The 26,503-nt window shown below is 41.1% G+C and overlaps 1 protein-coding gene across 4 annotated transcripts in view; it reads left to right on the top strand.

Moving 5' to 3' along the window:
• MYO7A (myosin VIIA) overlaps positions 1-26,503 on the top strand; it is a 344,985-nt gene that overhangs the window by 251,036 nt on the left and 67,446 nt on the right. For all 4 annotated transcript variants that reach the window (XM_077451417.1, XM_077451415.1, XM_077451416.1 and 1 more), the window contains 3 exons: positions 2,278-2,448; positions 16,298-16,415; positions 18,772-18,898. In XM_077451417.1, the coding sequence (XP_077307543.1) occupies positions 2,278-2,448; positions 16,298-16,415; positions 18,772-18,898 (416 nt within the window). The remainder of the gene's footprint in view (positions 1-2,277; positions 2,449-16,297; positions 16,416-18,771; positions 18,899-26,503) is intronic.

The following is a 26,503-nucleotide window of genomic DNA, read 5'->3' as shown; positions in this document are numbered from 1 at the left end:
ACACCTGACCAATAAATCTGTGGTCTCCAAACTGAAGCCTGGGGGCCAGATGCTGCCCTTTGCCTGCCTTTACCTGCCCTTAGTGCACTATTCCTCCCAATAATACGAGACACTATTCTGCCAACGGACATCAACAATAGGGCTGCATATCTCCCATTGACACCGAAAAAGGGGCACTATTCCTCCCAATGATAGCAAATGTGGAGATATTTACTCCCACTAATGCCAGAAAAATTTCCACTACCTCTGAGCACAGTGTGGTCCCTCTAAAGCAGGGGTCTCAAACTGGCGGCCCTCCAGCTGTTGCAAAACTACAAGTCCCATGAGGCATTGCAAGGTTGACAGTTGTGCGAGCATGACTCCCACAGGCAGAGGCATGATGGGACTTGTAGTTTCGCAACAGCTGGAGGGCCGCCAGTTTGAGACCCCTGTTCTAAAGTCTGAAGGACAATAAATTGTCCCTTTATTTAGAAGGGTTGGAGATCCCCGCAATACACCAATATGAGCTCGTTGGACATCCCATTCCAAAACCATGTGCAACATGCAGTTGGTTTCCTCCTTTGGGGGGTCTTAACCACTTCAATACAGGGCACTTTCACCCCCTTCATTCCCAGCCCAATTTGTGTGATCACGGACATATGTACGCAAATGATCATGTACATATGTGTGCAGGTGATCACGTACATATGTGTGCAGATAATCATTGGGACATGTGATTTTAGTGGGACATATGTGGGGGACATGTTTTTATTATTGGAGACATGTGTTTTTATTATTTGGGGACATGTATGTTTTGGGGACATGTGTGTTTTGGGGACATATGTGGGGACTGTGTTTGTACTGTGTGGTGTGTTGTGTGTTGACACTAGACTGGTGATCAGTGAGTAAAAAGCTGTAAAAAACAGCTCATACTCACTGATCATCAGCCGGCTGCAGCGATCTGCTCTCCTCTCCTCAGCTATGACTTCTGTGTGAGGAGAGGAGAGCCGATTGCCTAGCAACCGGCTGTTTGTTTACATCACATGACGGCCGTGATTGGACACGGCTGTCATGTGATCAGGAGGGCCAATCACTCACAGAGCCCTCCTGCCGATCTGAGATGTGCCGTGTCCGGGTGACACGAGCACATCGGGATCGCGCCGCTGCGCGGGCACGCGCGCGCGCGATCCCGCTACTTCTGAAGGACGTTCCTGAACGGCCTATCAGGGGTAGACAGCTCCCACCCGGCCGTATATATGCATTGGCCGGGTGGGAAGTGGTTAAAGCTTCCACTCTTCTGGAAGGCATTTCTGCAAGATTTTGAAGGGAGTCTGGGAAAACTTGTATCCAAGCGGGCAAAAGAGCATTTGAGATACTGATGTTGGATGAGAATTCAATCTAAATGCCGCGTACACGTGGTTGTAATTTCCGACATGAAATGTTCAATGTGAGCTTCTTGTCGGAAAGTCCGACCGTGTGTAGTCTCCATCGGACATTTGCTGTCGGGAATTTCCGCACACAAATGTTTGCGAGCATGTTCTCAAATTTTCTGCCAACTTCATTTTATTGTTGGAAATTCCGAGCGTGTGTACACAAGTCCGACGCACAAAGTCCCCACATGCTCGGAATCAAGCAGAAGAGCCGCATTGGATATTGAACTTAATTTTTCTCGGCTCACCGTACGTCTTGTACGTCGCCGCGTTCCCACGTTCGGAATTTCCGACAACATTTGTGTGGCCGTGTGTATGCAAGACAAGTTTGAGCCAACATCCTTTGGGAAAAAATCCACGGTTTTGTTGTCAGAAATTCCGATCGTGTGTACGCGGCATAAAGGTGTTGAGTAGGGTTGAAGTCAGGGTTCTGTGCAGGACACTCAAGCTCCTCCACATCAAACTCAGCAAACTCTTTCTTTGAAGCTGGCTTTGTACACAGGGGTACAGTGGTGGTGGAACAGAAAAGGACCTTCACCAAATGGTTGTGTCAAGTCTAGAAGCACACAATTGTCTAAAATGTTTTTTGTATACAGTACCATTAACAGTACCCCTCACTGGAAACACTTGAACTTAATAATTTGAGGCTGTCAACATATTTTTTGGCCATATAGTGTACATCCAGAGAGAGAGTCAAGGTCTAAATATCAATCTGATGACGTTTTACCCGACTAGGAACCATCTTTTCTGAATTCAACATTAGCCTCCCGTTTTGTGACCCTTGAAAATAATTCCTTTTCTACACTCTACAATTACTGCCGATCGATCTCCGCGCCCCATGAAAACCGAAATCTCCTTTTTATTGCAGGAAGAAGATCTGGCAGAGCTGGCCTCCCAGCAGTACTTTGTGGACTACGGTTCTGAGCTGATCATGGAGAGACTGCTAAATCTTATCCCTTCCTACATCCCCGACCGAGAGATAACGCCATCCAAGAACGTGGAGAAATGGGCTCAGTTCATAATCGCTGCACACAAAAAGGTACCATCAACGCATCTGTGGAGGAAATACATTTCAACAGAATACTACTTCTAGTTGTAGATGCTTTTGTTTTAACCATTGGTGCCCATTTATCACAATTGTCACAGCTCTCTGTACCCAAAAACCACCAGGCTCTTATCTGGTCAGAGGTGAGAAGACCTCTCACTATGAAGATCTGCCCAACCTCAGATCATGTGATACAGAGACATATATGGCAGTGTCTGGGGAGAAGAAGAACTATTAGATATATAGAGCTGTATGAAGTGTGTCCTAGAGATGTGCGCATTTGTTTCCTCTCGGATTTGTTAATCATTTCGTTTCATCGTATTAGTTATGTCAGAATGATTTGTTTTCAGAATTCATATTATATATTCGGATTTGTTTCGTATATTTGCTATTTTCACATCGATTCGAATTTCCAGAAGATGGCTATATTTGTTCTATTTAATTCTATTCTAGTCTATTCTATTTTTATATTCTATACTTTTATTTTATAGTCTATTCTTTTATATTCTATTAAATATAAATATTAAAATTAATATTAATTTAATTTTAATATTAATATTAATCTTAATTAATTAATATTCAAATATTAAATTTAAAGCGCTGCGTAAACTGTTGGCGCTATATAAATCGTTAATAATAATAATTCAATTCATTTGTATCCTATTCTATTTTTTCTATTCTATTCTGTTTTTTTTTCTATTGTATTCTTTTCTTTTCTATTCTTTTCCATTCTGATTCATTTTATTCTATTCAATTCTGTTTTATTCAACTATATTCTTTTTCTATTCTCTACAGTTTTATTTTATTATTTTATTCTTCTGTTCTGTTTTATTTTCTACTCTATTCAATTATGTTGTATTTTATTCTATTCAATTCTGTTTTATTTGAATTCTATTTTATTTTATAGTCTATTCCATTCTGTTTTATTCTATTCTTTTCTGATCTATTCTTTTATTTTCTATTCCATTCTGTTTTATTCTATTCTTTTCTGATCTATTCTTTTATTTTCTATTTTATTCTGTTCTATTCTATTTTATTTTATTTTCAATTCTGTTGTATTTTATTCTATTCAATTTTGTTTTTTTCTACTCTATTCTTTTATTTTTTATTCTGTTTTATTATATTCTATTTTCTTTTCTATTCTATTCCATTCTGTTTTATTCTACTCTATTATTTTCCGATCTATTCTTTTATTTTCTATTTAATTTGGTTCTATTCTTTTATTTTATATTTTATTAAATTCTATTGTATTTTATTCTATTCTATGCAATTCTGTTTTATTCTACTCAATTCTTTTATTTTAGAGTCTATTCTGTTTTATGCTATTCTTTTATTTTCTATTCTATCCATTCTTTTTTATTCTATTATATTCTATTCTTGTCTCATCTATTATTTTAGTTTCTATTTTATTCTGTTCTATTCTATTTTATTTTCTATTCTATTCAATTCTGTTGTATTTTATTATATTCAATTGTGTTTTATTCTACTCTATTCTTTTATTTTCTATTCTGTTTTATTATATTCTATTTTATTTTATATTCTATTCCATTCTGTTTTATTCTATTCTATTCTTTTCTGATCTATTCTTTTATTTTCTATTTAATTCTGTTCTATTCTTTTCTTTTTTATTCAATTCTGTTGTATTTTATTCTATTCTATGCAATTCTGTTTTATGCTATTCTTTTATTTTCTATTCTATTCCATTATTTTTTATTCTATTATATTCTATTCTTGTCTGATCTATTCTTTTATTTTCTATTTTATTCTGTTCTATTCTTTTCTATTCTATTCCTTTATTTTCTATTCTATTCTGTTTTATTCTGTTATTTTATATTCTATTCTTTTATTTTCAGACAAATCCAGTGTTAGTTGTGCCTTGTTAAATGCAAGTTTCATGGTTTTGCATACCTATTGGTTTTTTTTTAAACATATTTTTGTTGATCTGAATCGTATGGAAAGGCAATGTTAAAGCTTCCAATATAGATCTGCAGATGCCGATTCTGCAATTGTTTATTATTTGGCATTGCAGCGAACTAGATCTTTCTTCCATAATCTGGGATTTAATTAATTGCTATAAATTCGTAATTCGCAACATTCTCTGTGAACTTTGTACTGCTTTAGTGATATAATTGGCGTTTATAAAATATATTTTATGTAAGAATCAGTTTGATACCAACTAAAAGAAAAAAAAATGGCTTTTAATCCCCATTAGACATGTGCATTCGTTTTTGTCTGAATATCAGGTATTTTCGTTATCGTTTTAACAAATGATAACGAACGCGCAGAATCCAAAAACCGAAAGACCCGACATAAACAAATGCTTTATTTTCGTTTTCGTTGCGACAACAGTTCGATATAGATAGGAGATTCGACATGACACTGACAATAGCAATCTGTGTCCATCAAACCTGTGGTCGAATGTGTCTAACCTTAGCTCTATTAGTCTAGGATTATTCGACAGAGAGAGAAAAGATTCGACAGAGAGAGAAAAGATTCGACAGAGAAAAGACTCGACAGAGAGAGAAAAGACTCGACAGAGAGAGAAAAGACTCGACAGAGAGAGAAAAGATTCGACAGAGAGAGAAAAGATTCGACAGAGAGAAAAGATTCGACATAGAGAGAAAAGATTCGACATAGAGAGAAAAGATTCGACATAGAGAGAAAAGATTCGACATAGAGAGAAAAGATTCGACATAGAGAGAAAAGATTCGACATAGAGAGAAAAGATTCGACATAGAGAGAAAAGATTCGACATAGAGAGAAAAGATTCAACATTATAGAGACAATAGCAAAACTGTGTCTGACCTAACTCTATTAGTCCAAGATTATTCGACATAGAGAGAAAAGATTCGACATGAAGATTCAACAAAGCAGTTGCTGTGAGCGGACATTTATGGTCAGATTGCTCCGATCATAAGCTATAGAAGAATTCTAATGTTGGTTGACTGATTAATAAATATAATTATTACTAGTGTCATACATTAGAATTCTACTATAGCTTGTAGGCGGGAACATTCGACCAGAAATGTATGATTGCGGCGTCCTACAGTTTAGCTGCTCCATTGAATCTTCTTAAGCCCCGTACACACGAGCGGACTTTTCAACATCCAAAGTCTGACGGAATGATTCCGGCAGACTATTCGATCGTGTGTGGGCTGCAACGGACTTTTGATTCGCAAAAGTCTGACAGACTTTAGAATATGGAACATGCTTCAAATTTTTCCGCCAGAACTCTGCCGGACCCAGTTCCTACCGAAAAATTCGCTCCTGTGTATGCTATTCCGACGGACTAAAACCGACGCGAGGGCAGCTATTGGCTACTGGCTATGAACTTCCTTATTCGAGTCCAGTCGTACGTCATCACATTCGAATCCGTCGGACTTTGGTGTGATTGTGTGTGGCCAAGTCCGTTCATTCGGAAAGTCCGTCAGAACTCTGTCAGAACTCTGTCAGAACTCTGTCAGAACTCTGTCAGAACTCTGTCAGAACTCTGTCAGAACTCTGTCAGAACTCCGGCAGAACTCCGGCAGAACTCCTTCGGAAGTCTGTCGGACATAAGTCTGGTCGTGTGTACGCGGCATTAGAACATTCGACAGACACCATAAGCCTTCAATGACAGATTTAACCTTAATTATTTTGGATATTCGAACGAATGCATTTTTTAACGGAACGAAATAAATAAAAAAACTAACTTCGGGAGTAACTAAATAAATGTATTTTTTGGACGAAAACAAAATTCCAAAACGAAATATTTCAGTGTGCACATGTCTAATTTCCATTCTATTCTATTCCATGCTATTTTCTATAACACATTATATTATTTTATTTTCTATTTTATTCTGTTCTATCCTTTTCTTTTTTATTATATTCTATCGCTTTTTTTCTTTTCTATTCTGTTTTATTATATTCTTTTCTATTTTATACTATAAAGCAACTGAAGTAGGAATCATCCTCTTATTTACCGTATTAATTGCAATATGTTTCCATTTTTAATTCATTTTCAAATTCAGATACTTTGTTTAGTTTCAATTTGAATCTCCCTCCACTGAGTCTGGATGCAATCATTTTAACTGTGGGCAGCTGAAGCTCACTTCCTGGATTTACACAGACACACAGAGGCACACATCCAAGCTCTGCAGCTCTCATTGAGCCTCTTATGACTCATCCCCCCCTCTCTTCCTGGCAAACTCTCAGGAGAGTGAGAGAGAGAGCTGTGCATGATGTCATAAGCCTAGGCTAATGACCAGACAGGAAACAGGAAATGGGCTGTATAAGGTATTTACTGTCAGAAAAAACATGTTTTACTATCCAAAGTTAAAACAACAACAAGGGCAGAAGATTTAATGGATGAAAAAATGACTGACGTTCGACTTTAAGTGATAAAACTGACCTCATTTACAGACTGAAGTTCATACCTTTGGTCTAAAACAACCAAAAGATACAATGTTTGGCCTCATGCACACTGGACGTTAAAATAACATTCTAAAAACGCCAGTAGCTTTGCAGTGAATTTTTCAAAGTTTTTTAACGTTTTTGCAATAGCATTTTTTAGCGTTTACTAGCGTTGTTCCGCGTTTTTTTTAGCATTTTTTTTTTTTTATGAAACTTTTTTTTTTTTCAATGGATCAAAAACGTAAAAAAAAAATTTTGTGGTCAGAAAAACAGCTCCTGGACGCTATTTTAGGGCGTTCAGACAACAGCCCATAAACGCCACTGCTGATAAACGTCCAAAAATGTCCATGTGTGCATAGACACATAGGATAACATAGAGGGGAGTTTATGGGCTGTTAAAAAAAATGCCCAAACTCCCAAAAACTTTAGTTTATGAGCTTCAGTGTGCATGGAGCCTAATAGTTATCTCCGCCTAAGCGATGTGATAAACTTGGCAGGCTGCCTGTTGTTTTTTTTTTGTTTTTTTTCTACAGTTGTCAGCAGCAAGCAGAGAACTCTTTCCACTGAATCGAAGCAAAGCTTTTTTAAGATGGGGGAGGGGGGTAGAATCGCGATCTCGATTCTTTAACGATGAATCGTGCAGCTCTAGTTTATATTCATAAGCGTATAAGAATTAAAAATGTGTACATAACACAGCAATGCAGTGGAAATGAGAGAATGCTATACTTTATAGCAGCATAATGCACAGGATACCAAGTGTTGTGTTGTGCTGCCCTGCATTGTACTTGTGTTTTCAAGGTGTGTTGTGATGCCATTCGCAATGAATGCCACCACAGTGCACCAGCACACACAACATACATTACCATCCATTGCCCAGACTTTTTTTTTTTTCATGTAAACAATAGCAAGGTGTTTTTTTTCCCAATTTGTTTTCCAATGCAATCAATAAAAATGCATCAAAATGCATGTTGGTATGCATTGTTGTGTGTTTTAAACATCCGCTGCAATGCACTTTGTAACAAAAATCAATGCATAGATCAAATCAGAGTTGTGCAATATAATGTATGTCAGGGCCGTCTTTAATATTGATTGGACCCTGGGTAAAACTTTTCTTGGGCCCCCCCCCCCCCCCATGCAGTTTTGCTCTCCACCTGCTCTGAGACATACAATAAATAGCAGCTAGAATCAAAATCAGTTTACTGAACCAGATCAGGCAGCTATTACGATTGGTTGCCAGAGCTTACAGTGTATCATTACCGCTCACTGACTGGGTGCTAGAGGTTACAGCACACATTATGGCTCACTGATTAGTTGCTAGAGGTTACAGCACATGATTTCTGCTTGTTGATTGGTTGCTAGAGATTACTGTGGATATGACCTCAGGGAGGCATGATATATCAATGCCGCTGGCTGCCCCTATTTACATATGAATGCCAGTTATTTACATGTAAACATGGGGTCTTCATGTGAGTCATCTGTACACAACAATAGGGCAGAGCTGGGCAACATTAGTAGCAGCACTTCACACTGAGATATCAGGACACAGCACAGGACTAAAACCTCAAGGGATGAGGGAATTTAAACCTGGATAGTTGGCAAGTATGAGGCAGCTGCTTTGGGCCCCACAACAATGACAGGGCCCAGGGCAGCTGTCCCTTTTGCCCTGCCTTAAAAACGGCCCTGATGTGTTGACATACATCAATCAAAAACACAAAGCTGAAAATCCAGCTAACACTTTTCTAATGTTTACATGAAAAAATATTCGATTGTAATGTTAGCGGATTGTAATGTATGTGGCCAAACATAAGAAATATACTGCATGATGGGTAAATGATGTGGGCAGTGTTGCCAACCGTCAATATTTTTATTGGCAGCCAGTAAAAAAATTACCTTTTTCTAGTGCCAGTAAATGCCAGTGACAATAAAAAGGTTGGCAGTAAAAAATATGGCTGTGACACTCGTAACTGCGCATGCGCAGATTCGGTCCGGAGCTGGCTGAGACCATTCAAGTGCTTGCTACAGTGTGTACAGGCGGTGGCAGCAGGGAGCGGGTCTAGTGGAGGTGGTGCGTGTGTGATGTTACGGTGCAGTGCAAGGGAGCCAAGTGCCACCTGCTCATTCAAATTTTTTGCCCTCCTGAGTCCTGACCCTAAACTACTTACTATATCGAAAATAAAAGAAGAAATATGTTTTTTTGCCTTAATACCTACCTTAATACCTACCTTAAATCACATTGCTAATTGCATATTGTACTTGTTTGTAGCCTTTTTTTGTGACTTTTGGAAATTCCAGTAAAAACATAGCTGTGCCAGCTAATTTTGGGTGTGGTCGGTAAATTTCAATCTGGTGGGTTGGCGACACTGGATGTGGGTACAACATACAATTTACTGCCTCCCTATCGTGGGAATTGTGTGATGACAGGCTTTTTGTACGCTCCATCGGACAATTGTTGACGGATTTTCTGAGTGTGTGTACTCAAGTCCGTCGGACAAAAGTCCAAAGTACAAACACACATGCTCAGAAGCAAGGAGGAGCCAGAAGCGGTCGGTCTTGTAAACTAGCATTCATAATGGAGAATTAACATTTGTGACGCAGCAAATTATGAAATCTCAAAATACAGCGCACAATTCTCTTCCTTTTTAATGGGATAATAATGAAGCTGCTTTGCTGGTGATGCTGATGGAGTTATTGCAAACAAATTTTCAAAGGCTTTTTTTTTTTCTAGTGATATCAAGAATAATATTATGTTTTTTTTACCACAACACCATTATCCCGTAGTTTTTAAGATCAAATATACAACTATGTTGGTGTCCTTTGTCAATTTTACATTGTATTTTTTTTAATGTAACTGCCTACTCCCAAACTGTCATTTGAAGTATAACACATAGCCAAGTATTATGCTATACAATTTTTTTTATTGTGCATTAAAATTAGACATTCTATCTGCCAATAGAACTTAACCAAAAAGTGCATTCTATGCATTCAAAAATATAGAAAATATACCAAATCAAATCATTATTATTCAATCAAAAATATAATGTCAAAGCAATAACTCCAAGGCTAATAATAAATAACACGTTATCTCCTCCTATTCCGCAACATGTCTGGTTGACGAACGGCCGTTCAGAAACAAACTGAAAAGCGCAAAATGAAAAGTGCGAAATGAAAAGCGTGAATCAACACTCACCAAACTTCTACTAAAGAAGTAAAAAAGGCTCTGTGTGCCTAGGAAATGAAGGCCCCAAGACCCAGTAGGAGATAGGCCTCGACCCAAGGGTTGAGAACCACTGCTTTAGGAAATAGCCCAAATCGTTTGCTTAGTTAATACATCTCTTAATTCAGTATAAAAAGTCAAGAGTATTGAAAGAAGAGAATATATAGTCACTTCTACGAAATTAGCAGAAGGAGCCCAAAGGATGGCGCTAAAGAGCTGAAAAACAACGTAGTATTTCACTATGTTCGTATTTATTGGCCAACGATTGTGTGCCATGTGTATGCAAGACAAGTTTGGGCCAACACCCTTCAGACAAAATTCCACGGTTTTGTTGGCAAACAATCCGATGTGTATGAGGCTTTAGGGTTGCCACCTCATCCCTTGAAACCTGAACACCTTTGAATTACGCAGGTTCTGAGGCTAATTTAATGCAGATAAGGCACCAAGTGAGTTTAATTACCACCTTAATCAGCCACAGAACCTGTGTAATTAATATGTGTTTGGTTTTAAAGGGATGAGGTGGCAGCCCCAGTCACAGTGCTTCCTCCATGTTGAGTGAAGACCGTGAGCTGTGATTGGACTTTCCTAGCGGCAGCTACTGATGCCCAAATAAAAGGGAACGGGTGGTGGCCACATAAAAAGGCTCTGTGCGCCTAGGAAATGAAGGCCCCAAGACCCAGTAGGAGATAGGCCTCGACCAAAGGGTTGAGAACCACTGCTTTAGGAAATATCCCAAATCATCTGCTTAGTTAATACATCTCTTAAAGAGGAAGTAAACCCTGATGGGTTTACTTCCTCTTTCATTCCCTGCAAAGGCAAAGCATAATGGACTACTATGCATCACATAGTAGTCCATTATGTGTCACTTACCTGACACAGGAGCCAGTGAAGTCACCGCTGTCCCCTGTAGTCCGGCGCATCCATCTTCTCGGTGGGGTCTCGCAGAGCCGACACGTGCGGCATCTTCGTTGTTGACGATGCCGCGCTCAGTGCGCCTGCTGGCCGCTGTCTACGGTGCATGCGCCGTAGACAGCGGTGCCTGTCTTCGGGCAAATATCTCCTAAACCGTATATTTCTTGGACCTACAGGTAAGCCTTAATCTAGGCTTACCTGTAGGTCAAAGTGTGTTGTAAGGGTTTACAACCACTTTAATTCAGTATAAAAAGTCAAGAGTATTTGAAAGAAGAGAATAAATAGTCACTAAAATACTTTTCTTGCCATTACTTTTTTTCTTGTGTGGATGTGCTGCTGACATCCTGTAATTCCTCCAGGCTTTCCCATTTAGTCACTTTGAGATAACTACTTTTTTTATTATTGATGTTTCACAGAAGCATCCATATCTCATAAAGTACATGGTTAAATAACAGTATAAAATCATTTCAGAGATAAATATAGTTTCTCAACAAACATCAGTTTAGGCATTATCAAAATCTATGAAAAGAATAATATAATCTTAACCACTTACAGACCGGACCATTTTGCTGGTCAAAGACCAGACCACTTTTTGCTATTCGACACTGCGTCGCTTTAACTGACAATTACGCGGTCGTGCAATGTGGCTCCCAAACAAAATTGACGTCCTTTTTTTCCCACAAATAGAGCTTTCTTTTGGTGGTATTTGATCACCCCTGCGGTTTTTATTTTTTGCTCTATAAACAAAAATAGAGCGACAATTTTGAAAAAAACGCATTATTTTTTACTTTTTGTTATAATAAATATCCCCCAAAAATATATAAAAAAACATTTTTTTCCCTCGGTTTAGGCCGATACGTATTCTTCTACATATTTTTGGTAAAATTATTGATTGGCTTGCGCAAAAGTTACAAGTTACAAGTTTACAAAATAGGGATAGTTTTATAGCATTTTTATTAATAATTTTTTATTATTTTTTTTTTACTAGTAATGGCGGCGATCAGCGATTTTTATTGTGACTGCGACATTGTGGGGGACCCATCCCCGCGGGTCCCGCGACCGGACTCACGGCGGTCCCGACCAGCGCGGGAGCGCGCTGCCGGCGGCGCGCTCCCGACGGCAGGGCGGCATTGAAGATTGGACGTACATGTACGCCAATATGCCTGCCCGTGCCATTCTGTCGACGTACATCGTCGTGCTCTGGTCAGGAACTGTTTAATGAATCATATGCCCCATACACACGGTCAGATTTTCAGATGGAACATGTGCGATCGGATCATGTTGTCGGAAAATCCGATCGTGTGTGGGCTCCATCTGACTTTTTCCGTCGGAATTTCCGACGCACAAAGTTTGAGAGCAGGATCTAAAATTTTCCAACATGAAAATCCGATCGTTTAAATTCCGATTGTGTGTAGACAATTCTGACGGACAAAGTGCCACGCATGCTTAGAATAAACTAAGAGACGAAAGCTATTGGCTACTGGCCCATTTATAGTCCAGAAGTACGTGTTTGACTTCAAATCGTTCAGAACGATCGGATTTTCCAACAACTTTGTGTGACCATGTGTATGCAAGACAAGTTTGGCCCAAAATCCGACGGAAAAAATCTGACGGATTTTGTCATCGGAATGTCCGACCATGTATATGGGGTATTATAGTGTATACATCTAATCATATAAGGAACATACAGAGCATCAAAACTTAACTATGTATTATAATCTGCATGAGTCTAACCTTGATACCTATGCCAAGGTCTACCAAGTTCAAGCAAAACCGCTCTGTAGAGCATTTGATGGTACGTCACCCCGCTCCATATTTCAGTATAGTATTTTTTCTACATTTATTTAAGTTTCAATGTCACCAGAGACTGAAGTGATCCATTCTGACCATAGCTTCAAATTTTTGTAGGGCATCCCCTAGAGGCATACGCTAGTTTGAACAACGGTAGTGCTCTATTGATTAAGTCCACACAAAATTGAACAGAAAGGAGTAAAGGGTTTTTCCATTTGAGTGCTAGGGCTTTCTTAGCATAAAAAAAACACTATATTCAACAGGGTCTTTTTATTACTAGATAGATCCAAAATCTCCTGATAGACATCTGGCTGGAAAATAAATATTTGAGATGGTCAGCCTATCTTCCAGGAACAAAAGGACTGCCTTCCAAAATGTTGCCACATGCGTGCACTGCCAGATCATGTGAAAATACAGTGATACCTCGGTTTGCGAGTAAAGCTGTATATGAGCGTTCCGCAAGGCGAGCTATATATTTTTTTTAAATCCTGATTGATTTGGGAGTGCTGTCTTGCAAGACAAGCAGGACTCAACCCGCTGGTGTATGTATTACCGTATGTGGCTAGAGGTCCTGGGGCGCTGGAGAACTCAGAGACGCTTGGAGACACTCGGAGACACTCCCAGGTGGGTGGGTGTAATGTGTGCCGGAGCACCCAGAAGTGTCAACAATTCCCGAGTGTCTTTGAGTGTCTCCGAGCATCTGTGAGCATCTGTGAGCATCTCAGAGCGTCACCGAGCATCACCAGTGTCCCCGAACCTCTGGCCACATGCAATACTGCATACACCAGCAGTTGTTGTATAACGAATCTTCTGAGTTTCCATTATTTCTTATTTGGATTACTAGCAACTAATTATGCTTGTAATCCAAGGAATTACTGTAGTCCTCTACCTCAGTGTGACAGTGATGGTATTCTGGGGAATCCACTCTACTCATTTTATACATATGAGCTGGGGTATAGTAAATTCTATGCAAGAAGTTGAATTGTATAATTTTATCCCAAGCAGATATCACAGATGGCAATAGAGCCCCCACTACCTCAGACTATGTTTCATCTGTTAGGGTCGGGATGTCAGATGTCCATTGTCTAGCTATCTTCTCCATCCTATGGGAGAAGAGAATAATATCTAGCTATAAGTTTAGAATGGTCATCCTCAAATAAAAATTTCTCCAATCTAGAGGGGCAACGTAATACCTCCGTCAAACCAAACTGAGCCGCTACCGCATGTCTCTCAATTGCAAGTATCCATAAAAGTACTTGTTGGGAATCTGATATTCCAGCTGGAGATCCCTAAACATTTTAAAGACACCATCAAAAAACAGTTGGTGAGCATATTTAATTCCATAACTAGCCCATCACATCCCCACAGGGAGATTATATACTTCAGCTAATTGGGGATTGAACCAGAGAGGAGCGTTGGGCGATTTGCTCAAGGAGGAGCCCCTTATTTTCTTATTGCATAGATGGAAAATTGTATGCGAAAGTTTAAGTATACCTGCTCTGTCTTCAGGATATGGGCCATTTCTATATAGTACATTAATCAGTGCTTCATAGGCATGAATCAGAGCAGCTGGAGCATCCACCTAAGCAATATCTAGATCTGGAAAAAACATCAATGTATATGCATCAATTGGGCTGCTAAATAACAGCATTGAAGATTTTGGTAAGGCCAGGCTTCCTTCCATGACGGGTAAATATAAGGTCTCCAGTGAGATCCTAGGTGGTCCAGTTCCTCAGAGAAATTAGGTGATTATCCATTTTACTTCTGTACATAATTTTTTTGGGATATAAATTGGGACATGCCATAATATATAAAGAAATCTGGGTAGATAGATAATTTTGAATATGTTGATTCCGCCTAAAAGTATTTAGAGGTAACTTGGACCAAGTCTGCAAGTTGGTTTTCAGATGAGCCACCAGAGGGGTAAGATTATTGGAAATATAGATACTTAATGATAATTGAATCTCCACACCTAAATGCCTGAATTTGGAGACTACTTGCAGGGGGACATCCGGGGGCATTGTAGGGACAAATAGGAGGTCTAGAGAGAAGACAACTGATTTACTTGAATTGACTTTAAATCCTGAATAGGTGCCAAAACTTGCAATTAGTGCTTAATTTAAAGCCTCACCGTCATCTGCTGAGTACAGCAGCATATTGTCCGCATACAAGCAGGTTTTCTCCTCTACGGGGTTTAACCAGCATCCTTTAACTGCCTGGTCTGCCCTAACCAGTGCCACCAGTGGTTCTATAGCTATGGCAAACAGCAGGGGTGACAATGGGCACCCCTGTCGTGTGCCCCGGTCTATCTCAAAGGTATTAGTTATAACATTGTTCACTCTTACACGAGCCATGGGGTTAGCATAAAATTATTTTACCCAAGCTATAAATTTAGGTCCAAAACCCAACCGCACAAGGACTGAAATTAGATAAGGCCACTCAATAGAGTCAAAGGCCTAAAGGGTGTCCAAGGAGATCAGAATTTGGGTGTCTGGTTCAGGTCCTACAGACTGGAGGATCATAAACAATCTGCGCACATTAATAGCCGACAATCTCATTGGTATAAAACCAGTCTGGTCTGGGTCAGAGGTGGAAGCTATCACCTTCTAGCAAGAAGATTGGCCAGTATTTTGGCATCAGCATTAACTAGAGATATATAGCGATGGGACTTACAAAAGTTGTGGTGCTTGTGCGGTTTAGGAATCAGAATGATCAAAGCCTCTCTGAGAAAGTCTGGGCATATACCCCTATCAAAAGCATCTTTTATACCTCTAATAAATTTTGTGCAAAGAATTCCTTATAAGTGCAAAACCATTCTACCCGATATCCATCCAACCCCGGGGTTTGGTTAGGAAGAAGAGTGTGCATCTCCGCTTCTATTTCTGGTACAGATATAGGGAGATCTAGTTCTGCTGCTGCCTCCTGGGTCAACACAGTAAGTGGGATCTTTTCTAAATATCTCTGGACCTCTTCCGTTTCGTAACTCACAGGCCGCGTACACACGGGCGGACTGTTCGCCCAACTTTGTCCGCTGAACAGTGTTTGGGCGGACAGTCCGCTCGTGTGTGGGCTTTCAGCGGACAGTTTCAGCGGACAGTTTGACGAACAAGGTTTTTCGGAATTTCCGTAAAACTGTCCGCTTAAACTTTGTTTGAGCGAACAGTCCGCCCGTGTGTAGGCTTGTTCGACAAACTAAGTTCCGCGCATGCTCAGAAAGGCTTAACACGCCGAAAGTTATAATGCAGTGTATAGGACGTCGTATTTTTCGTCCCGTCGTACGTGCCGTTCACGTCATCGCGCACGGTTTCAGCAAACTGTTCGTTCGTCGTGTGTGGCCATGTCCGTCCATGCTAATTTTGAGCGGACTGTTTGCCGAAACTGTTTGACGGACAAAGTTGGGCGAACAGTCCGCCCGTGTGTACGCGGCCACAGAGGAGGAGTATAGAGTGGAGTAGAAGAGATAACTACTTCTTAAGCCACGTAAAAAGGAACTTCTTCTTGAGCAACTCATGTATGTTTGTTTTATCTTTGTAGGGCATATATGCACAGAAGAGATCCGATGCCCAGAAGGTGAAGGAGAACGTGGTGGATTTTGCCAGATTTAAGTGGCCTTTGCTATTCTCTAGATTCTATGAGGCGTTCAAGTTCTCAGGTATATTTACAGTAAACATATTGCAATATACTCTTTGTGTATTTTCCCTTTGTGTAGCCTTTCCCAACCTCTTTACCCCAGAGGAAATAATTTTAGGGAACCCTTGCTAAATTTAATTCATGGGGGGACAGTGAAAAGAACTCTCTTTATATTGGGGACCAGTGGGAAGAATGCCACTCCAACCAACAGTGATGGTCACACTGCCACCCTTATTGAAAGCTAAAAAAAATCATTGGTGTCATGGTGCTGGCTCTGCCAAGCTGCAATGGTCCTGGAATTATGGAGCAATCATCAGATGGGAGTTCGATCAGACACAGCTCAGGGAAACTCTAGCAACGTCTGGAGGAACCCTAGTTGAAAATGGCTGGGCTAGTATGCAGCTGTAGGCATAGCTGACCTCTGCACTGGAGAGAATAATAATCTACTCAGACAGTATTATACACCTTGGACATATTTATTGGATTTCTCTGAAATAAGGGAGTATGTTGAAGGGGTGGTTGTTATTCCAAAAAACACTGCTCTTGGTGGAAGGATTGCTTTTAAAGATGGGAGTGGGGGGAACCTTTAGGATCTATAATAATTATGATATGGGAAGCTATAATTAAAATATAAATGAATGCAAAAAAAAAAAAATATGTAATTTAAACTTTAGCATGTTAATAAAAAACTAAAAAAGTTAATCTGACATTTTTCAAAATTATATCTGCAAATTTCAATAAAATAATACCTTGTATTCCTGCCATGAAGGTCTTTGTTCAGGCACTGCCTTGAACAACATTGCCTATCTTCCAGTCAGGCTCCTTGGAGTCTACAAGAAGCCATTTCAATGCACATTGTGCACATTATTTTGGAAGGATGATCTTTAGTAGCACAAAGTGCCATACAACTACCCCAGGTCAGCATGTCTTCCCTTTATAACACATGGAAAATAAAATAGTTTTAGGAACACGACCTGATGGTGATCACTTTAGTCATCCAATATTATTTCAGTATCAAAAGTGAATACAGTCTTACTGATAAATAATTAGACCCATAATTGTATTGTAAAAATTGCTCTGCTCCTCAAGGGGTCTTACATGGGCCTACCACAACCTTTCTCAAACCTAATAAGAGGGAAGAACCCTTGAATTAACTTTTTTTTAAATAAAAAAGAATACAAAATTACGCATATCTTCCCACCATAGCTGTTTTATAAGACAAAATTATTTTAGTAGTAACAATAACATTAAAGGAACAATATTGACCAGAAAACAAAAAAACGGGGAAAACGTTTGTGTTCCTTCACATGCTGGTCAATGGATTAATGCTAGCTTTCATTGATTGTCAACAAAAATATGCCCCCTTTTGCTGATGATCATGGGAGCCCATTATTTTGATGTCAGTGGTAGATGTTCCTTCTTACACTGATGGCCAGTGGGTAAGGGCTCTTTAGACTGGCACTCCGTGGTAGAGGTCCCCCCCCCCTTACAATGGTGGCCAGTGGGTCTGGGCCCTATAGATTGCCACCCAGTGGTAGAGGTTTCATCTTACACTGGTGGTCAGTGGATAAGGGCCCATTAGATTTGCAGTCAATGGTAGAGGTTCCCCCTTACACTGGTGGTCAGTGGTGAAGGACCCCCTTTCATTGGCATAAAGGAAGAGACGGGCCCCCTTACAATGGAGCACAGTAGAAGAAGGGCCTCGTTACACTGGTGGACAGTGGAAAAGGTTCAGCTTAGGTTGGTGGTTAAAGCACCACAAACCAAAAACACTATTTTATTAATTTTTAAAATAGTTGTAAAGGCAGAAGTTTTTTTTTTATCTTAGTGCATTCTGTGCATTAAGATAAAAAACCTGTAGCAGCCCCCCCCCCCCCCAGCACCCCCTAATTACCTACCTTAGCCCCTTCTCTCTCCAGCATGTCCACAATCCCGTCAGCCATCCAGTGTACTCCTCCTGATTGGCTGAGACAGAGCAGTGGCGCTATTGCCACCTGTGACTGTCAATCAAAGTCAGTCAGCCAATTAGGGGAGAGTGGGGGCGGGGCCAGGTCAGGGCTCTGTATCTGAATGGATACACAGAGCTCTGACTTGGCTTGACTTGGCTTGGGTGACCCCTGTAGCAAGCTGCTGGCTGAGGGGCACTCAAAGGAGGGAGGGGCTAGGAGCAGCAAAGAGGGACCCGAGAAGAGGAGGAGCCGGGCTTCTCTATGCAAAACCAACTGCATAGAGGAGGTAAGTATAACATGTTTGTTATTTTAAAAAAAAAACAAGCTAGCAGCATAAAAATTAAAAATAGTCAAAATGTTTATTGAGACTAGAGAGTGAAGTTGCACTTTAATGTTTAGATACATAATCTCTTTGCTTTGTCTTCCCAGGACCGAGTCTACCGAAGAATGATGTCATTGTCGCCGTTAACTGGACCGGGGTCTACTTTGTGGATGAGCAGGAGCAAGTTCTTCTAGAACTTTCCTTCCCTGAGATCACCGCTGTATCCAGCAGCAGGTATTTGGTCTGGGGATAGCTGTAAAACCTATAGACATCTCAGACATTGTTAGGAATACCTGGGTCATGAACATACTGTAAATCTGGTGATCTTGTGATGTGGATTCCCCTGGGCTTACACCACCAGTAGATTCCCTGGGGCTTACATCAATATCTGTGTTACCTTTTGGTTTGAGGGACCTCTTAGGAGGAGCCACGTAAAGGAGAGAGATCAACAGAACCCATGTGAAAGGCTGCAGTGGCCCACCTTTAGTTTAGCATGATACATTGTGACGTAAACTGCCTACTTGGCATAGATGTGTATTGTGTGTATTGATGAGCTTTTGGCCCTTTTGGTCCTTCACATCAAGGAGCTGTCATCTGGATATACAACAACCAAACGGTGTCTTTTTGGACAGAAATTTGCATAGACATGCATGCTGCATGCACTAGGCCAGTGATGGTGAACCTTGGCACCCCAGATGTTTTGGAACTACTTTTCCCATGATGCTCATGCACTTTGCAGTGTAGTGGAGCATGATGGGAAATGCAGTTCCAAAACGTCTGGGGTGCCAAGGTTCACCATCACTGCACCAAGCAGGTGCTTTTGTGTCGTAGTTATCATGAGCCAGGGGAGAAGAAATAGTGATTGTTCAGGAAAGTCCAAAAATTAACTGTCCTTCTGAGAGTGATTGGCCAGGATATCCGTGCGGATATGATCTAATAAAGTCATAAATAGAATAAAGATGATAACCTATAGGTACCTTTTTTTGCCATCTGTGTCCTATTGGGGAAATTTCCCTTCACTTCCTGTCCCATAGCCAAAACAGGAAGTGAGTGGAAATCCCCAAAAAGTGAGGGAATCCCTGGTTGTCACCAGGGTCAACAGAACTAGTGTCCCCATTGGAAGATTCTCCTCCACTCCTGTTCTGGGGACAACTCAAAGTTTGAGATTTTCTTTCACTTTTGAAGATAACAGTAAACAAGACAAATAGTTTACCCCCCCCCCCCCAACAGGGGCACAGACAGTTATAAAGACCTGACAGGTAATGTAGTCCCTCTCCACTCTTTCTGAAACTAAAAATAAAGTTTTACCTTTAATTATACTTTAAATAAGTCTACATAAATACATTCCATACATGGTACAATATACTGCATATCATCAGTATAATTTTTCAGAAAAGCTACCGTTTTTATCATTGATTTTTTTTTTTTTTATCATTAAAAATCCTTGAGCTCCAGTCAATGACTCTGCCTAGACTGCAATGATGTCATAAGTCTGCTGCAGGCAGGAGAAAGCATTTCCTCTGTCCCCTCTACCTCCCAGTGATCAGACCGTGTTGTATCCTTATAGCAAGTCAGGCTGCAACACTGTAATAGAAAAAAAGAAAAAAACACTCAGCCCAAAATATTAGGGTAAGTATATTAAATGGGACTTTTGATGTACCACAGAGAGGAAATTAAATATGTCAATAAAAACACATTTTATTACTAGTTTAAGAGTAACTCCACTTTTTTTTTGAGAAAAACATCATTCCCCTCTGGGTGATCTATGTACACACTTTGTTGCAGATTCCTATCTTTTTTTATCTGAAGAAATCGCTGTTTGTTTGTGTCCATGTGCGAAATTAATTTCAATGGGAGTATGAATGTATGCGGTTGATTTCTTTTTTATTATTTTAATTATACAGGATTTATATAGCAGAAACAGTGTGTGCAGCGCTTTACAATATAAAGAGGAACAATCCAATTATAATACAATAAAATACAAGAGGATTAAGAGGGCCCTGCTCATTAGAGTAGGAACATTTTTAGTGGTGTATTCAAATGAAAATTCCGCATTTTGCATTGAAGTCAATGGGACACAAGTTTGTATTGAAATAAATGGGACGCGAGTTTGCATTGAAATCAATGGGACACGATTTTGCACTGTCACTAGGGGGGCGTGTTTGCATTGAAGTCAATGGGACACAATTTTGCATCAAAGTCACTAGGGGGCCGATTTTTGCTAGGAAGTCAATGGGACTCTATTTTGCATTGAAGTCACTAAGGGACATTTTTGCATTGAAGTCACTAGGGGGCGTATTTACATTGAAGTCGATGCGTTTTTGCATTGAAGTTAGTGGGACGTGAGATTGCATTGAAATCAATAGGATGCAATTTTGCCGCAGCATGCCATTATCAACAATTCCTTTTTTTTTTGTTAGCAGCAAAATGCTGATTACCTTATTTTCAGGCGATAATTTTCAGCGACCGATATATTGGTGCATCCCTAGTAATTTTAGCCAATTTTATTTAAATGTGTTACACAATTTTCTTACCATTCTCTGAATATTTTCATTCATTTTTACATGTCTGTTTACACCCACCACTCCATTGAGGAAAATTAAAGTTCTGATCGGGTCCGCCTGAAAAACGGACAGGCGGACCCAATTGGAACGTTCGTGTGAAAGGGGCCTTATGCCGCGTACACACGATCGGAATTCCGGACAGAAAAAGACCGATGAGAGCTTTTCATCGGAAAATGCGACCGTGTGTATGCTCCATCGGAATTTAGCTGTCCAAATTTCCACCAGCCAAAAATTGATAGCATGTTCTCAATTTTCCAGACGGAAAAACTTTCTATCGGAAATTCCGATCGTGTGTATGCAATTCCAACATGCCAAAAATCACGCATGCTCAGATTCAACTACGAGACGGAAGCTATTGGCTACTGGCTATTGAACTTCCTTTTTCTAGTCCCGTTGTATGCGTTGTACGTCACCACATTCTAAACGATCGGAATTTGGTGTGACCGTGTGTAGGCAAGACAGCTTGAGCGGAATTCCATCGGAATTCCATTGGGAAAACCATCAGAGCTTTTTCCGACGAGAATTCCGATCATGTGTACGCGGCATTAGGCTCATAGCTACCAGTAGTTGGTCCCATTAGCTTTTCCAAGCCATTTTTTCAGTTCTACCCCCAACAATTATATCCACACAAGTAGCACAGACACTTTAACCCATTCATCATGGAAAGTCAGATACTGATGGTCCAAGAACAGGATGGGAGGTGTGAAAGTTATGGAACCCCTCTCATCTAGTTACATAATCTCTTCCCTTGTGTCAGAGAGTCTGTGCAGGTGTTAATCTTTCAACTCACATGTGATATGTCAAATAACTGGGGTAGAGACATTAAAACAGCATTACATGTGGAAGACAGGTTGCGCTGAAGGCCTTCACTCCTGATCAATGATGGTTGTTCCAGTTTGATGTAGATGGCTTCTTTCTCACACTTGTCAACCAGTTGTCCTATCTCTTCAAAATATGCTCCTCACTGTCCTCGAATGAATATCCATTTTCCTTGAGGCGTATGAAAACTGTGAAATCTTGAAAATTAGAATTGTCCCTCCTGTGTTGAGCCACTCGTTGGTTGAGAGGTTGTTTTGTCTCCCCAATGTGCAGGTCTATGCATTCCTTACTACAGTGTTTGGGCGTTGGGTCCATAGAATGTACAAGCTTCTGTCTCATTGTGTTGTGGGGCTTGAAGGACTCAGGGGTGCCATTGTTAAAAATACTTCTGAGTTTTTTTTACCTTCTTCAGTATTATTGAACAAATCCAGTTGAATGCAACTTACTATTATTGGCTAAACAGTGACCTGGGTAAATGAGAACCTTCAGAGTTGTCACCAGAAAAATTGTTGCACTTATTTGTGTGTTGCAGTCATCAGGTTTTGGAATCACGACGGGTTCCTTCATCAAGGTAATTTGGCATGTCACATTGCATTGTTGAAGGAAGCCACCATGACTTTGTACCAATTTGTGGATACAATGCATTATTTAATGTGATTTTTTTTTAATGAAGAAATTGATGTGCTGGCAACTTACACTCACCGGGCACTTTATTAGGTACAACCTGTTCAATTGCTTGGTAATACAAATTGCTAATCAGCCAATCACATGGCAGCAACTCAATGCATTTAGGCATCTAGATGTGGTGAAGATGACTTGCCGAAGTTCAAACCGAACATCAGAATGAGAGAGAAAGGGGATTTAAGTGACTTTGAAAGTGGCATGGTTGTTGGTGCCTGTTGGAATCAGACAGGAATTAGTATTATACATCTACACAGCTGTTTGTACAGCCGAACTCAGCCATATTGATGCCAGGCAGTCTCACATGTTTAAAAGCAAGGAATGTGACACAATTTGAATAGCAGAATGAGTTCTATTCAGCCCACCTGGAATGTACTGAACTTCAAAGACAGTATGGTGCCGACTTGTCTGTAAGAACAAAGGACAGCTGGTGGGGCGTCCGAGATCGAGCCACAAGATGGCAATCCAGTCGGAGCAGTTGCCATTCATGGGCAGACACTGCCCCCCAGAGGCCAAGTATGGCAGGACTGTATGAGGTAATTAGCCTGGGGGAGGAAACGCCCCAGAGACGCTGATTGGTCTACGGGAAAAGTAGGATGGGCTATGGGGTGTGGTATGGCTGAGGTATGTTTAACAAAAAGGGTTGCAACCATGAGTTCGGCCCCCTCTCACTTCCATCATGAGGCTTAACTGCGAAGGTCGGATAAGTATGGCTTATATTGTACTTTGATTGTATGCTATGTATTATTGTAACTTCTATTGATACCTTATGCACGCTGTATTATTTCCTTGGGAAATAAATGAGATTTGATTGATCTTAGACCGTGTATTGATTTCATAGCCAAGGGTGGTAGTATTGTGATATTAACAATAACCTGTGCTTGGCGTAATAGATTGATAGCTAAACTATAGGGACTAGACAAAGGAATACATAACTGATAATAGTAGTACTAGACTGAATTGATCAGTTACCGTATATACTCGAGTATAGGCCGACCCGAATATAAGCCGAGGCCCCCAATTTACCCCCAAAAAAACTGGCAAACTTATTGACTCGTGTATAAGCCGAGGGTGAGATATGCCTGTCCATCCCTGTGTGTGTGTCCGTCCCTGTGTGTCCGTCCATCCCTGTGTGTGTGTGTGTCCATCCATCCCTGTGTGTGTGTGTGTCCATCCATCCATCCATCCCTGTGTGTGTGTGTGTCCATCCATCCATCCATCCCTGTGTGTGTGTGTCTCCATCCATCCATCCCTGTGTGTGTGTGTCTCCATCCATCCATCCATCCCTGTGTGTGTGTGTCTCCATCCATCCATCCATCCCTGTGTGTGTGTGTCTCCATCCATCCATCCATCCCTGTGTGTGTGTGTCCGTGTGTGTGTGTGTGTGTGTGTGTGTGTGTGTGTGTCCAGCCTACCTGTGTCCCGAGCCTCCGTCCCGTGCCTTGCCTCCTTGCCTCCGTCCCGTGCCGTGCCTTGCCTCCGTCCCGTGCCGTGCCTTGCCTCCTTGCCTCCGTCCCGTGTCGTGTCGTGCCTTGCCTCCGTCCCGTCCCGTGCCGTGCCTTGCCTTGCCTCCGTCCCGTGCCTTGCCAGGATCGCCTCGGCGGCCATTCTAAAATTCAAAAGCCCCGCCTCCGCCTCCGCCTGTGATAGGCGGAACACTGAATTTCCCAGCAGCCTGTGTTCCGCCTATCACCGATATCGTCTCATCCTCGTACTACGGACGAGGATGAGACGATGTCCGTGATAGGCGGAACACAGGCTGCTGGGAAATTCAGTGTTCCGCCTATCACAGGCGGAGGCGGAGAAGGAGGCGCGGCTTTCAAATTGTAGTATGTCCGCCGTCTGTCTGCTCGATACGCTGATCGAGCAGTCAGACGGCGATGACTCGAGTATAAGCCGAGGGGGGCACTTTCAGCCTCAAAAAAGAGGCTGAAAATCTCGGCTTATACTCGAGTATATACGGTACTTCAGTGCCAGACGGGCTGGTCTGAGTATTTAAAAAACTGCTGATCTACTGTGATTTTCACACACAATCATCTCTCGGGTTTACAGAGAATGGTCCGAAAAAGAGAAAATATCCAGTGAGGGGCAGTTGTGCGGAGAGAAATGCCTTGTTGCTATCAGAGGCGAATGTTTAGAAATGATAGACAGGCAACAGTAACTAAAATAACCACTCGTTAAAACCAAGGTATGCAGAATACCATCTCTGAACACGCAACACATCAAACCTTGAAGCAGATTGGCTACAGCAGCAGAAGACCACACCCGGTTCCAATCATGTCAGCTAAGAACAGGAAACTGAGGCTACAATTCGCACAGGCTCATCAAAATTAGACAATAGAAGATTGGAAAAACGTTGCCTGGTCTGACGAGTCTCGATTTCAGCTGTGACATTCAGATGGTAGGGTCAAAATTTGGCGTACACAACATAAAAGCATGGATCCATCCTAATTTATATCACTGGTTCAGGCTGGTGGTCTAATGGTGTGGGGGATATTTTCTTGGCACACTTTGGGCCCCTTAGTACCATTTAAGCATTATTTAAATGCCTACCTAAATATTGTTGCTGACCATGTCCATCCCTTTATGACTACAGTGTACTCATCTTCTGATGGCTCCTTCCAGCAGGATAATGCACCATGTCACAAAGCTCCAATCATCTCACCAGTGGACAATGAGGTCACTGTACTTCATTGGCCTCCAGAGTCACCATATCTCAATCCAATAGATCACCTTTGGGATGTGGTGAAACCGGATATTCTCATCATGGATGTGCATCTGACAAATCTGCAGCAATCTTGTCACTATGGACCAAAATCTCTGAGGAATGTTTCCAACACCTTGTTGAATCCATGCCACGAAGAATGAAGGCCGTTCTAAAGGCAAAAGGGGGTCCAGCCCGGTACTAGCAAGGTGTACCTAATAAAGGTAGCTGGTAAGTGTATGGATTGTTAGCCATGCTGCCATCTGTTGTTTGCTTCAGCACCTAGAAAACAAGGTCCATTCCCAGACTGCTGTATGATGGGGATTTCTTATTGATTTGCCAGGTGTTTTTGACATTTGGCGAGAGGCCTCCAAAAGTTGAGTCTAAATGACTGTACCAGTAATGGGAAATTTGGTGCTGTGCTGTACTTACAGGTGCACAATAAAGTCTCCCTTGGTGCAACCGACATTGAAAAGTCAGCACTCAAAAGCCTCGTACACACGATCGGATTGTTGACCAGCAAAAACGTGGAAGCTTGTCCGGAGGGCGTTGGCCCAAATTTTTCTTGCATACAAACGGCAAGGAATTGTCGGTCAACAAATTCGAACGTAGTGGCGTACTGTGTTGTTTTTTATCGCCACCCTTTGGGCTCCTTCTGCTAATTTCATGTTAGTAGAAGTTTGGCGAGTGTTGATTCACACTTTTCATTTGGCACTTTTCATTTAGCGCTTCTTATTTAGCGCTTTTCATTTCGTGCTTTTCAGTTAGTTTCTGAACGGCCGTTCATCAACCAGCCATGTTGCGGAATCGGAGGACATAATGTGTTATTTATTATTGGCCTTGGAGTTATTGCTTTGACCCAAGTCGAGTCCACTCCAGGAACAGGAGGAGGAGGATTTCTTGGATCAAAAAATGGTTGCTTTATTAATTGTGACCAGTTATGTCCTTTGCGGGAGCTCCAGGAGAATAATCTAGATGATTTTCAGAATTATCTCCAGATGACGGACCCCTGCTTTCACCAACTCTTGGCATTGTTGAACCCCTATATTAAGAAGCAGGACACATGCATGA

The sequence above is a fragment of the Lithobates pipiens genome, unplaced genomic scaffold (assembly GCF_037356315.1).
Source record: "Lithobates pipiens isolate NorthernLeopardFrog02 unplaced genomic scaffold, aLitPip1_a1.2 Scaffold_23, whole genome shotgun sequence".
NCBI lineage: Eukaryota > Metazoa > Chordata > Amphibia > Anura > Ranidae > Lithobates > Lithobates pipiens.
Note: the sequence above shows the minus strand (reverse complement) of the source record. Positions and strands in the feature narration are given on the sequence as shown.